The sequence below is a fragment of the Periplaneta americana genome, chromosome 12 (genome assembly GCF_040183065.1).
Source record: "Periplaneta americana isolate PAMFEO1 chromosome 12, P.americana_PAMFEO1_priV1, whole genome shotgun sequence".
Taxonomy (NCBI): Eukaryota; Metazoa; Arthropoda; class Insecta; order Blattodea; family Blattidae; genus Periplaneta; species Periplaneta americana.
This window is the reverse complement of record NC_091128.1, coordinates 19,020,614-19,039,535: the sequence shown is the minus strand read 5'-3', so window position 1 is coordinate 19,039,535 and position 18,922 is coordinate 19,020,614. Positions and strand designations below refer to the sequence as shown.

Below are 18,922 nucleotides of genomic sequence, written 5' to 3'. Positions count from 1 at the left end.
AAACCATTCATGGCACCAAGTACGACTTAAACACTCATCACCATAGGCTTGCTGGAGCATTTGGTGCGTCTTGGTAAAGATTTTATCGAGTTTGATGCAAAATTTAATGGAGATGCATTGTTCCTGTAACTCGGTCATCTCTGAATTCGCAAAACACACAATGCACTGTTCTACTCAAAACAACATCCTACAATGACTAATAGGATTAAATTAATGCAACTTGAACACTCCATTGGCGTGAAATTACGAATGTTCCGGAACTTTTTGAACAGGCCTCGTATTTTGTTATTAGAAATGCACGAAAAATCAAAATATTGAAATCAAGTGTTTTTGTAAGTTCACAATATTTTCTCACTATATAAAGTGTAATGAATGTAAAATTATAGAAAAGGCTAATGCATTAAAGATTTTTTAGCAATCTTTTAGGGTAGTTTATAAATGCTTTTAGATCTATTCTTCTTTTACCAAATTCACTTTCAGCAAAAATTATCAAATTATCACTCAAGCACTTGTTTTGAAAACTTGATAGAGGAAAAAAAAGAAGTGGCAAGATTAAAAGAATGAAACCTTACAATTTCAGCAATTATTACATCAGAAATAATATTTCAAACTTACTCAGATCCAAAAAACAGAAAATACTAAATGAAAATCTATATGAGGCCCTTGTAATTCCAGAACCATTATTTATTATGAAATTAATTAATATTTTAAATTCAAGAATAAGGTACAAATAGAGATCAGTTGTGAATATTCTCTCACAGGGTGGCAAGGTTACACTGCAAAGCAGTACCTCAAACCACACCTCAAATATCCGTTCATTTAACATCATTTCAAAATATAAAATAAAACAGCTTCAATACCGTCATTTACTAAATATCTCTATAAGTTAATTAGAGATGCAAACCATTGTCCCATATATTATTTTGTCCTTTAACCTATATTTTACGATGCAGAAATAGAGCATTCCTTTTGCAACAGAGCAACAACAAAAAAGTTAATGCCTCATAACAAAAAAATAAATCATCAATCAATTCTTATACATGAAATTGTATACTTACATATATTCAATTACTTGTATATAATTAAAATCTACAATGGCTAAATCAATTTAGTTTTATTCCCCACGCCATTTTTTACGTTTTAAATAATCTTAAATACTTAAGTACCATATTGGCATAATATAAGGCAGCCTCACATATAAGACAAGCCTGGGCTTTTCAAGGGTATTTACAAGAGAAAATAAATGTTAGGCTGTGCACATAAAATGAATATAGTTTTTATAAGCATACTTTAAGATAAAAGCCATTGTCTTATATTTGGGTCAATACAGTATATTCCTAAACTGCACGTACTCTGATTGAATTGTCCTCCTGCTGCAAGAGCTGTTGGGTTCACTCCAGGACCCATTGTTGGGGGTTGTGTGAGCTGAGCTATAAGAGCACTCGGGTTCGTGTACGGACGGGTTGGTTGCTGCTGCATTATAGACACTGGCCACCTTGGTGGACGGTTCTGAACCAGTATACCATGAGGAGGATATGGTTGGTTAGGCTGCTGTGGGAACAACATATTTCTGGGATTGGTATGCATCACGCCTGGTGGTGGTTGTTGCTGCTGAGGTTGCTGCTGTTGTGGTGGCATAACAATTCCCTGAAACAATAACAAACTCTTTATAATTCTACATTACCTGTGGACAAAATATAAAAAAAAAATTACTGAACTACAAACACATAGCAAAGCTCTAATCATTACTGCAACAACTATGCGAACACCATTTGGTGCTCATGTTCGTCTTCTAGCTGACCTGTCTATGTGTTAGAAGAAGCATTCATTATCAATATTTGTACCGCTGACAAGTTTCGGTATGAAAGTTTATTAACCGTATTCTCACAGGCACACAAAGTTTCCAAATAAACAACTAAACTGAACGAAAATTCACAGCCAAAAACAAATATGAAAACTTAATAAATTTCTGTTTCTGAAAATGAAACTGATTTTCAGCCAACTTTCAAAACTCTTATTAATTTCAAATTTTATTTAGGAGCCAAACTTATTAATCAATAACTGGGTAACATTGTAATCTTTGGAAAGGTATAAATAGGAAAATAATTGATATGGCTAGGAAAAATGTAATTTTTCTGCCATAACACAATGGAACAAACATTTTGAACAGTTCTTGTACAAATGATCTATCTATAGGGAATGAATATTTCGCGACCACAAATTTCGCAAATTTTGAAAAAAAAAAAAATTCTCAACATCTAATTACAGTAAATATAGGCCTACATCCTTCAATCCATTTATGCTTGATTTGAACTCGCGAAACATCGCGAAATTCGTATCAAGTCGCGAATTTCTTATGTTTTTGCGAAAATGAAGCGATTTTTTTAAGTAATTAGCAAGTAATGTGGGCGAATTTTCAATTTTTATTTATTTTTTGTACTACAATCGATAATTGATAGCTGTAGCATGGATAAGGTCGATATTTAGGGTTGCTAGTATTGCACCTTCGATAGTACTGAATCTGATTTAGTTCAAATACCTGGTCTGAACACACTCCTGAAGCCATATCCGACATATGTAGCAACGAGCGAGAATCGTATCGTGAGTGTGGTAAGCATTATTAGCCTGCTGAATGCATCCTTTGTTCATATTATTTTGGAGCATTTTGCGTGTACGTGTTTTATTTGTTTATAGTATCATGCATAGACGAAAGAAAGTTACTGCATCTCTGTACAAGGCTACAAAAATGCCTAATAATAAAATATCTCCAAGGGACAGAGCCTTCCAGTATAAAATGCATGGGCTTTATTGCACAGACAAAAGTAGAGTCATGTGTGTATTTTGTAATTGTCAGTTATAGTGGGAAAGAAAAGATACTGTTGAAAAACATTTGAAATCGGCAAAACATGTATCGGCGATTAATTTTCGCAAGGAAAATGAACGAATTGCAGAGAGTAGTGAAAAACAAGATGAGCTCTAGTGAAGACGTGGACATTATTTCTGTGCTGCAGGGAATGACCATAAACTATCCCGATTTTGCACAATCTGTGCTTCGAGTTATATGGATGCTATGTGCAAATGCAGACTGTGAATGCTTCTTTTCATCAAACAATAATGTTATGTCTGATAAACGCCATTGTTTTGTCAACAGAAAATGTCCATCTTTTTTCTGAAATCCATTTTGAAAGTTAGGAAACGCATTATCTAGCGAAATTTATAAGCTTGCACTTGCTATTTGGGAAAAGGAAATTGTACCAGAACAATGCAAGGAGTTCATAACTGTACCTATTTTTAAGAAGTGGGAACAAGACTAACTGTAGCAACTTTCGAGGAATATCACTTTTGTTGACAACATACAAAATTTTGTCCAATATTCTTTTGAGAAGATTAACTCTGTATGTAGATGAAATTATTAGGGATCATCAATGTGGTTTTAGGTGTAATAGATCGACTAGTGATCAGAAGATTTTTATTTGACAGATATTGGAGGAAAATATTAGAGTATAAGGGTATAGTACATCAGTTACTCATAGATATCAAAAAGGCATATGGCTCGGTTAAGAGAGAAGTTTTATATAACATTCTTATTGAATTTGGTATTCCCAAGAAACTAGTTCAATTAAAATGTGTCTCAATGAAACTTACAGCAGAGCCCATATAGGCCAGCTTCTGTCTGATGCTTTTCCAATTCACTGCAGGCTAAAGCAAGGAGATGCACTATCACCTTTACTTTTTAACTTTGCTCTAGAATATGCCATTAGGAAAGTTCAGGATAACAGAGAGCGTTTGGAATTGAATGGGTTACATCAGCTTCTTGTCTATGCGGATGACATGAATATGTTAGGAGAAAATCCACAAATGATTAGGGAAAACACGGAAATTTTACATGAAACAAGTAAGGTTTGGAAGTAAACCTCGAAAAGACGAAGTACATCATTATGTCTCATGACGAGAATATTGTACGAAATGGAAATATAAAAATTGGAGATTTATCCTTCAAAGAGGTGGAAAAATTCAAATATCTTGGAGGAACAGTAACAAATATAAATGACACTCGGGAGGAAATTAAATGCAGAATAAATATGGGAAATGCGTGTTATTATTTGGTCATCTAGCCTGCTGTCAAAAAATCTGAAAGTTAGAATTTATAAAACAGTCATATTGCCGGTTGTTCTTCATGGTTGTGAAACTTGGACTCTCACTTTGAGAGAGGAACAGAGGTTAAGGGTGTTTGAGAATAAGGTTCTTAGAAAAATATTTGGGGCTAAGAGGGATGAAGTTACAAGAGAATGGAGAAAGTTTCACAACGCATAACTGCACACACTGTATTCTTCACCTGACATAATTAGGAACAGTAATTCCAGACATTTGAGATGGGCAGGGAATGTAGCACGTAGGGGTGAATCCAGAAATGCATAGAGAGTGTTAGTTGGGAGGCCAGAGGGAAAAAGACCTTTGGGGAGGCCGAGACTAGATGGGAGGATAATATTAAAATGGATTTGAGGGAGATGGGATGTGATGATGGAGACTGGATTAGTCTTGCACAGGATACGGACTGATAGCAGGCTTATGTGAGGGTGGCAATTCCTTAAAAGCCATTTGTAAGTAAGTAAGGGTATTTATCGTGCTATTAAAGCTATGTATTTTGAAAATACCGAAAAATTCAATTGAAAACACTGATTTCACCATTTGAAAATCACACATTTTTCACTTTGAACTCAACAAAAAAATTCCAGTCTCGAGGTTATCTAGAAGGGCAGAATGACATTCCATACTTTGTAATTAGTCTTATAAATTTAAGAAAAAACACATCTAATTCATTAGTGCCTGGTTTCATCAACAGGGGTTAAATATATATTAACCCTGAATTTATTAACTTCAGGTTTAAATTTTAACTTGTTCTTGTGACTAATGGGGTTCACCAAGCCTTTTCGAGAGAGAGTTAGCTAACACAACTTTAACTCTTGAGGGAAAGATGAAAAGTATTAATCTAGAAGACCATGACCGAGAATTTGTTTTTATGAACACACCTTGTTGCGCCTTTGTTTTGTTTTTTTTTTCTCCCAGAACTTCATCCATAACAGTGACCAAGAAAATGGTCAACGGTTAGAAAGAAAAACAGAAGCTCAATTTTTTCGGTAACAGAAAAATCTTTTGCCAATTGAATTAGCAACTAAATATAAAGACATCGTAGAGTGCAAGAAGACGGATTAACAATAAAGGAAAAGGATGAGGTGTAGGAAAAGATTGCAGAAGAATTCAATAGCGTTTCCCACATTAATGTCAGAACCAGCAAACAATTAAAATGCTAGGAAAATGGTACATTTGATAGAAGTCATAAATAACATGTGGACGTTATTCAACAGAAGGAAACTTTACGTACATTTGTCTCACCTGATGCCATAGCTGCAGACACCTTAGAGATAATTCTATTAACAGTAGCTTTTGAAACTCCAACATTGTCTCCAATCATTATATGTGTGTATTTATTAAACATTACAATTGGGTATATACCCGGTGGCAGTGATATACATATAATATACAATAATATTACAATGTTAATAAAATTTACAGTAATTGCAGGAATAAAAAAAAATAAAAATAAAATAAACGTAAATCTAATTCTAACTATAACCTTCCTATTGTGAATGGGTCTAATTGACCCATTGCATTTACTAAAATTAATGCAAAACCTACAAAAACAGCGTTAATGTGACAGGACTTTGAGTAATCCTAAAAAACATCATTACAAATATTTCCTATTACTTTTAGCCACAAAAATATAGTACTTCGTCATATTTTTCACTTTGACACATCTATTGTGTTTGGGTCATTTAGACCCAGTGACGGATTTTGATTTTAATTATGAGTTACATACTGTTGTTGTGTTCCGATACATACTCACACACACTCACACTCTCTCACACACACTCACTCTCACACATTCACTCTTACACACACTCTCACTCACTCACACTGATATTAGCCGGTGTGTACAGATCTGCTGGATAATCACTTCAAGAACTATGGGACAGTAAGTATAGTAGACCTGTTTTCTGTGCAACAGTATCACTTCAACTTTTTCATACTACTAGCAGGTTTCTCAGGTTTGACAACAAATCAGTCCGACCAGTTAGATGACGTCATGATAAATTGGCTGCTATTATATCTTTTTTCTACATGTCAAAAATGTTCTTACCCTACCAAGATGTCACAGTATATGAGCAGTTGGTGCCATTTCGAGACAAATCTCCCTTCCGCCAGTACAGACTTTCAAAATCCAGAGGGAAGTATGGTATAAAATTGTGATATAAAAACAGTATAATATCACAGTCTACTATATACAGTCGCGAAGCTCGATATGTAGTAAAAATGCAAACATGGGTAGTTGCCCACCACTAGGATCGCTACTATCGCCTCATCATCGCAGATCTCTCTCCTAGCAGACGACAAAATATGTTATACTTTCGTTGTCGTGTTCTTTTGGAAAAATTAACACCTTCCTTCCATTATTGAAATATTAAATGCATAAAGTTAATCTATTATTTTAATGAAGTATATTAAATTCCACCATAAACTCGAAGATACCTGCAAGAAATAAGTTAATATAATTTTTGTTTGTGCAAAACGAACTGAAATTTACTATAATAGCTTCACTCATTCAAGATTATAGCGATAATTAACTATGAAACCAATAAATATTAATTTGCATTTCCCTTTATAACAATAATAATGGAAATATGAATTAATGAAGTAACTTACGTGTACCGGTACTTGTAGTGTAGGCTTACATAGTTAACAAAGTGGGATGAGGTTAAGCAATAATAATCACACCAGAATTGGAAATAAAACGTAATCAAATTTTATTGTAATAGACTTTTTCTACTTCTCTAGTAAAGCAACAAATAAAAATAACAACAAAATTAACAGCTAAAAATTAAAAACATATCCTTTGAAAAAAAAGTAGGCCTAAGCAATAATAATCCCACCAGAATTGAAAATAAAACGTGATCAATAAATTTCATTAAAGCGAACTTAATTTTTCTACGTCTTTAGTAAAATAACACATAAAAATAATAACAAAATTAATAGCTACAATTAAAAATATATCCTCTGAAAAAAAAAAGGTAGACCTAACCTTCATTTCTTTTGGAAATTTAGCAGCCTAAGTGACAGAACTTTAACCGGTATCTAATGTCCTTTCGGTTAGATTGAAACATTTCATTGTGAAATTTAAGGATATAATGTATTCTAACAGTCACAAAGAACTTCAAAATTAAGAGTTTTGTTTCTGCACAGCATTCTTGTGGAAACCCAGGAACCTTTCTGAATCTTTCGGAAATCGGAAAAAGGATAACTCTGGCCTCTTTCTCTTACTGTTGCTACAATTTATAGCACTACAAACGTCTCCTCCTTGTCCCATATTATTATTCCAATTATTATATTTTAGCCATTAACATTTTCATTACAACCAATAACGAACATTTCACAAGCATCAATGTGAAATACGCAACGAGCTAGCACTCGATAGAAATACGACACAGTCCAAAGTCGACCATGGACAGTCTATTGTTTCTAGTTGCTAACCGCTTGGAGCGCTTTATCACGAGATTTGCAAAAAAACACCTCAAGCTTCGCGACTGTATATAGTAGACTGTGATAATATGTTTGCGCAGCAGAAATGTGCAAAGCAAAGCCAGAAAGTGGACCACGAGAAACAAACCAAGGCAGAAACGTTGGTAGCATTGAAAAGACTGATCAAAACATCACCACAAACAATTTTTTTACCGGCTATATTTTGGTCAGTCCCACGCTGTGGCGTCGTGGTCTAAGGCATCCTGCCTAAGATTCGCGTTACGGAATGCGCGCTGGTTCGAGTCCTCATGAGGGAAGAAATTTTCTCATGAGATTTCGGCCAATGTATGGGACCGGGCCCACCCAGCATCGTGATGCACTTGGGGAGCTATGATAGGTAGTGAAATCCGGTTACGCAAACCAGGTCTTGGCCCTTCGTGGGCTGTAGCACCACAGATTATTATATTTTGGCCGAGGAACTTCTCAAGAGGAATCTAACGTTAGTCAGAACTTTGAGAAAAATCAAACCATAAGATATGCAGCTGAACTGCACGAGACTAGGGTGTCCAACCATTTTCGGATTTCAGTCCGACGTAACTATGGTGTCGTATGTGTCTTAGAAGAATAAATCAGTGATTTTGCTGTCCACAGTGCATCACGACTGCAGTCTATCTTCAGAAGAACACAGAAAGCCTGAAGTCATATTACATTACAACAAAACGAAGGGAGGAATTGACACCATGGATAAATGTGCCAGTACCTACTCTTGCAAAAGGAGTGCCAAAAGATCGTCTGATTGTGTTTTTTATAATATACTCGATATTGCAGAAATAAATGCTTATGTATTATATATTCATGCGAATACAATCCAAATAAATTGTACAGATGAAGATTGTTCCTGAAGGAAATGGACTAGGCCTACAATTAGCACAAGTAATGCGAGAAAAAAAAAAAGATAACAAGAAGCCTGCCTCAGAAGATAAAACTAAGAAGAAAGTGCAACAAAAAGAAATGTAGACCGAAGAAAGACCAAATTACTATAAAAATGCAATGGGTGCAAAGCGTGCCTCTGCCAAGATCATGCAAACATTTTAGGCCTATTGCAACATTTGCATAGAATATAAATTGGTAATTATTTTGAGTTCACACATTGGAAAATAGGATATTATATGCTTTTTTCGAATCAAGGCTTAAATAAAAGAAGATGTTTTACTATTATATCCATTTTTCAAATCCTGGGTCAAACTGACCCATTCACAACATGTGTGACAAAGTTTCGAACATAATAGGAAGGATAATTAAATAGGTGCAATAAACCTAGGGCTATAAATAAAAACTATGCTATAATAACACCTACAACAAGCAAAAGTAAACCGAACTTATAAGTACTTCTATTAAATCCAACTATTATCAACTTAATTACATATCACCTTAATTACAGTAATTACATATCATCTTAATTAATTACATATCAACTTAATTAATTAATGACACAACTTAGATAATTACACAGTTTAATAATCTCCTCAAACTTTCCTTAAATGTATTGATTTTGAGAGGACTACCCTGAAAGATTGCCGCAGGTAAGCTGTTCCATTCTACTACTCTGCAGTTAACAAAGGAAAATTTTGCCACGTCCGTTCTTTGTTTTCTGCATTTAAACTTCCTAATGTGATCAGTCCTGCCTAAGTATGATGGTGTTACTAATCTAGCATTGATGTCAGTCCATTCTTTGTGTCCCATTTGTGCCTTAAACAATGCAGTCAGTCTGGTTTTTCGTCACCTTGATTTGATAAATTCCCACCCTATAAGTTTATGAAAATATCCTGTAGCACAATATCTTAATATTAATAGTACCAATATAGGTGAGAGATGCCTGTTTCTCTCTGTTGTGTATTCTAACCTCTCATGGATTTCGACAACCTTACTGACCACGGCTTTCAACAATCTTCATCTCCTTATAAGTTGTCCAAGTAGATCTTGAAAATCATTTCTCAGAAGTTTCTCTATATTAGGAACACCATTTAACGTATCTAAATAGAACAATTTTGCATCAAAAACATGATTTACTGCAGCCACTTTGTTTTAAGCCCCAAATTAAACATTTAACCCAATTGAAAGTAGGTGTTAACTTAGCCTGAAGCTTAACCCCATATTAAAACTAACTTCTGTTGATGAAACAGAATTTGAGTAAAATCTAGAGTTAAAACTACATAACACGAGGTTAAGTTTTTTCCCTGTTCATGAAACCTTATGTTAGAAGTATACGCGAAATGTAGTTTACCTTTCTGAAGTTTTATTTAATACAATGCAACATAAGTCGTAAAAGTCTACAATAAACGTGATAGACGACAATGTACTGTAAATAAAAAGAAAAGAATAAGTAAAGAGACTGAAATCAAAGAGAAGCCAGTTCATATCACCGTAATTTATTTAATTTAGATCACAAATGGTGGCAGAATAGCTCATTAATAATATCCATTTCTTCATCCACTTCGCGACAATAAACTGTTACCTCTGCATCACGTGCATTAAGAGGAGTGATGGTTGATATTTCTATTTTCTACATTTTTTTGTACACATAATCACGGTGTGATAGATAATGATGTGGTGAAGTTTCATTTCTATGAGTGAATTAATTTCAGAGATATTAACAAAAACATTTTGAAAAAAAATTGTATATTTCAAAATGAAATGTGTCACTCAATTTTTCAGTAAAATGTCTGAAATTTTTTTCCAAGACCAGTAGCATATTTAGAAAAACATCACACATATCTTTATTACAAAGGGGGGGAAATTTTTATAACCACTGCATATATAAAAATAGAAATTTTCCATTGTTACTATAAATATTTCATTTTTTTATTTCAAAAAGTATTCATTTAATCATACAACCTATCAACTATTTTGTTAACCACAGTATATAGAACATGCAGTAAAAATGTTATGTTCCTATCACCAAAATTGTAAGTCTGGGAGAAAAAAAAAAGTGTGAGAAAATAGCTTGTAAAATTTGCATGGAATTGAAGTTCAAGGATGCAGTCATTTATATATTGGTTATTCTTATGGTTTCGAGTGGCACAGAGTATCGAAACTTGCTCAACACATTAAGAAGACAATGCTGATTCACTTTCTACAAGAAAACGAAAAGCGATTTTTTACTGAAAATGGCCAAAATTTCACCTGTCACCCCCCCTTAACGTCAATGATTCACTGCATTCTCAAAATCATGCGACATTAGAATTTTTATTATTCACAAAAATTCATTGCCTTCAGATGGGCTTGAACACAGAAATTTAGATATCCCGGTATCAATATTTAACATAAAATAAATTGTACATTCTTATCAGTGTGGTTTTAGGCATAATTGATCGACTACTGATCAGATTTATTGTATTTGACAGATATTGGAGAAAAAATGGGAGTATAAGGGTACAGTACATCAGTTATTCATATATTTCAAAAAGGCATATGACTCTGTTAAGAGGGAAGTTTTATATAATATTCGTACAGAAATTGGTATTCCGAAGAAACTAGTTCAATTAATTAAAATGAGCCTCAGCAAAACATACAGCAGACTCCGTATAGACCAGTTTCTGTCGGATGCTTTTCCAATTCACTGCAGACTGAAGCAAGGAGATGCACTATCACTTTTACTTTTTAACTTCGCTCTAGAATATGCCATTATGAAAGTTCGGATAACAGAGAGGATTTGGATTTGCATAGGTTACATTAGCTTCTTGTCTAAGTGGGTGACGTGAATATGTTATGAGAAAATTCACAAACAATTAGGGAAAACACGGAAATTCTACTTGAAGCAAGTAAAGGGACAGATTTGGAAGTAAATCCCGAAAACACAAAGTATATGATTATGTCCTGTGACCAGAATATTGTACGAAATGGAAATATAAAAATTGGAAATTTATCCTTTGAAGAGGTGGAAAAATTTAAATTTAAATATCTTGGAGCAACAATAAAAAATATAAATTACACTTGGGAGGAAATTAAATGCAAAATAAATATAGGAAATGCCTGTTATTATTCAGTTGAGAAGCTTTTGTCATCCAGTCTGTTGTCAAAAAACCTGAAAATTAGAATTTATAAAACAGTTATATTATCAGTTGTTCTGTATGGTTGTGAAACTAGACTCTCGCTTTGAGAGAGGAACGGAGGCTGAGGGTGTTCGAGAATAAGGTGTTCACGAAAATATTTGGGGTTAAGAGGGATGAAGTTACAGGAGAATGGAGAAAGTTAATAACGAAGAACTGCATGCACTATATTCACCTGACATAATGAGGAATATTAAATCCAGACGTTTGAGATGGTCAGGACATGTAGCACATATGGGCAAATCCAGAAATGCAAATAGAGTGTTGGGAGACCGGAAGGAAAAAGACCTTTGCGGAGGCCCTGACATAGATGGGAGGATAATATTATAATGGATTTGAGGAAGGTGGGATATGATGATAGAGACTGGATTAATCTTGCATAGGTTCCAGGTTCCTTAAAAGCCATAAGTACATTATTAAAGATCTCAAACAATGTTCATTTTTTAATATATATATTCATATACAGGGCTTTCATTTCAAAACTTCCCAGTCTAAATAACTAATTATTTAAACTGAATTCAATTTAAACAAAAAACACGTCCATTTAGATATTGAGGGGGAAGTCTAAAACCAGGCTTAATTGAAATCTGAAACCAGGCTTAATTGAAGTCTGAAACCAGACTTAATTGAAGTCTGACACCAAGCTTAATTGCATTACAGATTTCATCCCCAACCCCTAGCCACCCCCACTTTGAAATTTCAAATGGCACCCATATATTTTTATACTTAAATATTGTGGTGCCATGTCAGAATGTTCTGGTAGCGTCAGGGAGTTGCGTGCACATCTAGCAAGAAGGAAGTGTGGGGAAACTCGAACCCCTGACGCTAGCCAGAGTATGGAGCGAGGGGAGAAGGCTGCGGTGACAGCGTGGAGCAGAGAGAGCAAGGGAAACATCTAGAAGCGTATTTCTCTCGAAGATTCTGAAAGCCACGTGAATCGAAGATTCCAGAGCATGTTGTTTAGTAATAAAAGAGCGAGTGGCCGACAGTCAGTCAGTCAGTCAGTCTTGAGTCCTCAAGTCTTGTCTTGGACAGCAGTGAGCGATGGGGATCTGAGTTCGATGTGCAGTGGAATGTAGCCGGAAGACCTGACCACGACGTGCAGTGAACTTGCATGAGTGAGTCCATAACTGTGGCAGTGTCCATGCAAGTGCGACGTAGTTCGGAAGTCCCGAGTTCAACATGCAGTGAACTTGAACACTGAGCTAGAAGAACTAGCCAAGGCAAGCGAACTGTGAACTGACAGTTTTGTTCTGCATATAGTCCATTATGACCATTAATTGAAATTAGGAGTACATTGTTGTTCTTCTCAATAATACAAGTCGTGTATTGCCATTGTCATCGTGTGGAGTGCAATAATGACTATTGTGTTGCTGTGTTGAGTGGAATACCCATTGTTGTAGGGTGAATTATTAAGAAATAAAATTCATATTGTTGTCGGGTGTGTGGTGGTTAAAGTAGAAATAAAAGTTACAGCATTCAATTGTTTATACACCTCATTCATTTGTTTTCGCATCTTTTGTTTTCTATCGTCACCTGGCAACCTGTATTTTTGTTATTATCAGTTGATTGTAGGATGAAAACACAGCTTATTTTGTGTAATTTCCTAAATTTAATCAATAAAGATGATTTATGTTCTCTCTTGAAGGGTATACACCAATTTAAAATAACTTAATACACAAAGACAACTATTACATGAAATGCTCAATAAGTCTTTGTAGCTTTATTCTCTTCAGCTCTAATAAAAAATAACAACAATCTAGGTTGCCAGGTGACAATAGAAAACAAAAGATGCGAAAACAAACAATTCAATGCTCTTTCATATTTAAGTATAAAAATATAGGGGTGGCACTAGAAATTTCAAAATGGGGATGGCTAGGGTGGGGAATGAAATCTAAAAATGCAATTAAGCCTGGTATGAGACTTTCCCCTCAATATCTAAATTGACGTGTTTTTTGTTTAAATTGAATTCAATTTAAATTATTTATTTAGACTCGGAAGTTTTGAAATGAAAGCCCTGTATATCTATATATATTTTGAAACAAAGACTAAAGCATAGCAGAAATTAAATAGATAAAATTAGAATAATAATGGTTTTTACTGCATGTTCTTAATGCAAATATTAAACTTTTATCCTTAAGGTTAAATTCCAGCACGATACAAGAAAAACAATAACAGAAAGTGGTAATGTTACTTTGTTTATAGCTCATTTCATTTTTATTGAAGTAAGGTGGTGATGATGGATATTTAGAAAAGATGGTACTTACCAATGCTGAAAAACCTGACACGATTCTCGTGTATGATGAATGTAGAAAAAATGCAATGCTATCTTGCGATTTGTTTGTATGCTCAGGAATACTCTGAGAGACTTAGCCATCTAAAAGAATGTTTGCAAACGTCTTTAACCGATTACGGGAAGCTGGAAGTGCAACAACCTTCAAATGTGTGTAAAACAAGAGAGTGACTGGAGAAGACAATGAAATTAATGTTTGCTGTTTAAGTAAACTCACGAGTTAAAATTCCCGAGATATTGCTAGACAAAGTGGTGTAAGTCAAAGATTAATGCTTCAGATATTTCATCATTACAAGTTGCATCCATAATACGTTTGTCTCCATCAAGAGCTACATGGACATGATTTTGAGAAAAAAAAAAAAGCACGCATGCACGCGTGCACACCCCCCCCCCCCCTATAGACGAACGTAACACGTGTTTACATCAAATAGCAAGCTTAAACAGCTCTTTAATGCGAAAAAAAAAACATACTGGATTCTGAGCAGGTCGAAATACTGGGACATTTCCCACAGCAGGCTGAGCCACTTGGGAATTCATCATCTGAGGCTGCTGTTGCTGCAATCCCGTTGCCCCTCCAGGACAAGCTGCCATCGTGCCCATGGGACTCCCAATGTTTTGATTCGGACTAGACGAAGGCATGGAGGAGATGTTTGGAGTGGGGTGCCCAATAGGTCCTGGTGTGGGACTAATGGGCCGCTCCTTCAAGCTGTAAAGCAAACATTGTGTTTTATGCGACTTCTTCTATTGTTGCCACCTGCTAAGTACGTACTGTAATACTGATGGGCTATCTCTCAAAGTAATGAAGACAAAAATTCTTCTGTACTATCAATCCACCATCATTCCATTACTATTAAACAATCGAGGACACAATAAAATGATTGCAACCCTCACTGTACAACATAACATAATTCCATAATCACATTTTAAATATCTCCCACAACATTCATACGTTTTTTAAATTATTAGCTATTTAATCAATTTATTCAATCGACATTGTTATGAAGAATTAATTATAATATACCAGCTTTCACTTCTATTTACCCTGTTACTAATATTATTATTATTATTATTATTATTATTATTATTATTATTATTATTATTATTATTATTATTATTATTATTATTACCACTGAATGAATGAATTTAGTCATTAAGTCCCGTGAAGGGCAAAGGCCTCCTATAAAAGGGGTGGCTCATTATTACTCACTTGGTGAGCCATTCCAAACGAGATTTCACTTTGTTGGTCTGTGTACCTTCAAACTAATGTATACTATCTAACACTATACACTGTAACACAATTATTTCTAGTATTAGTCCTAGTTCTTTCCACTGAGATCTGTCCCTTGCTTTTCTTGACCACTGTTTGCCCATCGTCTTCACAAACATATCCGCCCATCTGAGTCGTGGTCTTCCCTGGTTCCTTCTTCCGATGTATGGGTCCCACATGGTGGTCTTGAGTGCTCCAGTCTCGTCACATACCCCCCCCCCCCCACTTCCACTTCATCATCATGACACGTTCTGCTGCATTGGATGTGTTGGTCAGTTTTTGTAGACTGTCGTTAGGGAGCTTGTCTTTTAGCGTGACTCCTAATATTTTCCTCTGCATCTTTCTCTGGCAAGTTTGGATTGCTGCATATTGCTTCGTAGACAGAGCCCATGTCTGTCACCCATATAGGATTACTGGTAGGATGCAGGTCTCGAGCCTTATTTTGCGGTTGATTGCTTTGTCCAACAACATGAATTTTAATCTCCAGAATGCCTTCCAAGCCGATGTTATTCTTCATTTTATCTTTATGTCAGTGTTCTGCTTGAAGGCTACATGTTGTCCTAAGTACTTATATTCAGAGACATATTGTAGTTCTGTGTCCAGTTGTACTGAAGTTTGTTGTCCATTGGTTATTATTACCATTGCCATTACTATAATAGTTACTTTATTATTATTATTATTATTATTATTATTATTATTATTATTATTATTATTATTAATCCATAAAATAGAATCAAAGAGTGAATGTAGTAATTATAGAGGTTTGACAAGTACTATTAGTCGTTTATATGGTAAAATATTAAAAGGAATTCTAGAAGAAGAATACACAAATAAAGAAGCTGAAGAACAAGCAGAGTTTAGGCCTGGACGATCTACTATTGTCTAAATCACATTATTGAAAAGACAATAATTTACAATCAAGAATTACATATATTATTTGTGGATTTGGAAAAAGCATATGATACGGTCCCACACATTAAACTTTGGGAATATTTGGAAAGAACTGATATTTCAAAAAGTTTAATTAAAGCAATTCAAAATTTATACAGACATTCTTTGGCAAGAACAAAAATAAAAAATAAGGTATCAACTGAATTTCGTATTACTGAAGGATTACACCAGGGATGCTGCCTGTTTCCAACACTGTTCAAAATTTACCTGGAAGAAGCTCTGAAAGGATGGAAGAAGAAATGTAGGCATATGGGTGTTTTGGTTGGTGACAAAAATATATATACTCTACAGTTTGCTGATGATCAAATTATACTAGCACAAGACTATGATGATATTGAATACATATGAGCAGAAAACTCACTGAAGAATCTGGATTAAAATTTAATTTTGAAAAATCTCATTATATGCTTATTGGGGGAAAGAAACAAAATCTGATACTTGAAAATAAAGGTGTTATTAAATATAGTAATAAATACCAATATTTAGGTGTTACAATCACAGATGCTGGAAGGAACCATGTAAAAATGAAAGATCGTTTGAAGAAAGGAAAATATGCAATATCCACTCTTAATCAAGTATTATGGGATAATAAAATCATAATTGAAACTAAACATAGAATTTATAAATCAATTGTGAGAAGTACAACTTTATATGCGGCAGAAACTTGGCAATTGCAAAACGCATTCAAAAATAAATTTTTGGCCTTAGAAATGGATTATTGGAGACAATCTGCAGGCATTTCAAGAAGAGATAAAATTAGAAACGATATAATCAGAGAGAAAATGCAAGTTAATGATATTGTAGAGGATATTTTCACAAAACAACTAATATGGTATGGGCATATGATGTGAATGAATACGGAAAGATTACCAAGGTTGGCATATGATTGGATTCCATCAAGAAGAAAAAGAGGAAGACCTATGACAACATGGAAAAAGGCCATTCTGGAAGTATGGAAAGAAGACAATTTGGAGAAGACCTATGGAGAGATAGAGGGGAGTGGTATCTTGCAGTGCGATACATTTATCAGTGACTGTAAATTAATATTTGGCTGTCAGAAAATACCAAGGATTGTAAACTGATATATATATATATATATATATATATATATATATATATATATATATATATATATATTATTGCTAGTATGTAGCAATGAAAAGTAGAGTATCTCTGATATACTGTATATATATACCAGGTATTTCAGACCACCCGTATCGGCTTTTTTCTCTAAAACTATATGAAATGGCTTGTCCATAAAAAATTTTGAAAACTAAAACCTATGTAAAGAATCGATTCGAAATTTCATTAGAATATAGGTACTATTGGAAACTACTTTTAAAAAGAAAAAACTTTTACTGAAACTTCCATACAATAATTCATCATCATCATCATCATCATCATCATCATCATCATCATCATCATGTTGTTGTTATCTAATGCTGGGCTTTGGCAACAAAGCCATTAGCGTTCTTGCTCTCCAATATTTCTCTGTGGTGGATCCATCAGGTAGAACTTCACAGGTTTGTAGATGATCTTCAACATTAATTAATTAATCATCATCATCATCATCATCTATTGCGCAACATCCCACTCTTTTGGCCATAGCCCACTTTTGAAGTTTCTGCTAGGCTTCTCTATTATGTGTGAATGCTCGCCAATTTTCTCAGGAGTTTAAAGTTCTTAATTATCCCATATTCTCATCAGAGATTTGGTCATTCTTTGAATTTTTTGCCATCAATTTTTGAGATAAGTATTTTTAATGAATAATTGGTCGTCAAAATTTACATGAAGTGATCATTTTTTCCTGGATGATTTGGGGACAGTCATTTGAGAAAAAATGATTTCTTAATTAAATTAAAGTACACCCAGGGACATACATAACATTGAAATCTATGTAGCATGTGGGCTGAAACATGAGAAAGAGATGGAATTTATTGCGGCCACAGCTTGTTACTTTTTCAAAGTATGGATTTTCTTCAATATGCCTACCTCACGATTAGATGTAAGTTTCTCATTGAATGCCTGACATGAAAAGTTAACCCAATGGACTCTACTTAAATGTCCATAACATTCCACACTCGGATTTAAAGCCCCAGTTTAGTGATGAATTTGCAATGTGTTGTAAAAAAAATTAATACAAACATAACTACGGAAGATTTTCATGCATAATTCAATAGAGACTATGCCGAAAATATGTACTTACTGATTAAGTTGTCATAGGCCCAGTTGTATGAACACGGAATAAAGTCCTGTTAAAATTAATTCCATGGTTACACAACAAATATGTTGTACGATTTAGACTAAAAATGGACACTGTTTTAAACGTACTGGTGATTTGGAACACATGACAGACTGGTAAAAATAGTTCACATTATCATTATAAAGAAATGCTAATTTTTTAAATAATTAAAATTAATTTTTAAACAAATTCATAAGACAATATTGTAACATTATAATATCAGTACTGGTATTACGTTTTGCATGCCTGTGCGGTATTAGTCTGAGCATTAAATAACCTAGCTACAGACTCTCATGCTCTTGCATTTTGATAGACGTTATGACTTATGAAATCAGTTTTTTTTCTAGCACCTTCTTATATCTCAACTAGCTTAAATGTATCTTCTATCTTATAGTTTTGATTTTTAATTTCTTTCCATTCATTCATTTCTTTATAATAAACCCTGCAAATAAGATAGTAATATGTTCAGAAATATAAAAAAAATA

The 18,922-nt window shown here is 34.2% G+C and overlaps 1 protein-coding gene across 6 annotated transcripts in view; it reads right to left on the bottom strand.

The window, feature by feature from the left end:
- Positions 1 to 18,922, bottom strand: part of MED25 (Mediator complex subunit 25) — a 247,691-nt gene that overhangs the window by 157,838 nt on the left and 70,931 nt on the right. For all 6 annotated transcript variants that reach the window (XM_069840860.1, XM_069840862.1, XM_069840861.1 and 3 more), the window contains 2 exons: positions 14,449 to 14,683; positions 1,353 to 1,647 (listed from right to left, as the gene is read on the bottom strand). In XM_069840860.1, coding sequence (XP_069696961.1) covers positions 1,353 to 1,647; positions 14,449 to 14,683 — 530 coding nt within the window. The remainder of the gene's footprint in view (positions 1 to 1,352; positions 1,648 to 14,448; positions 14,684 to 18,922) is intronic.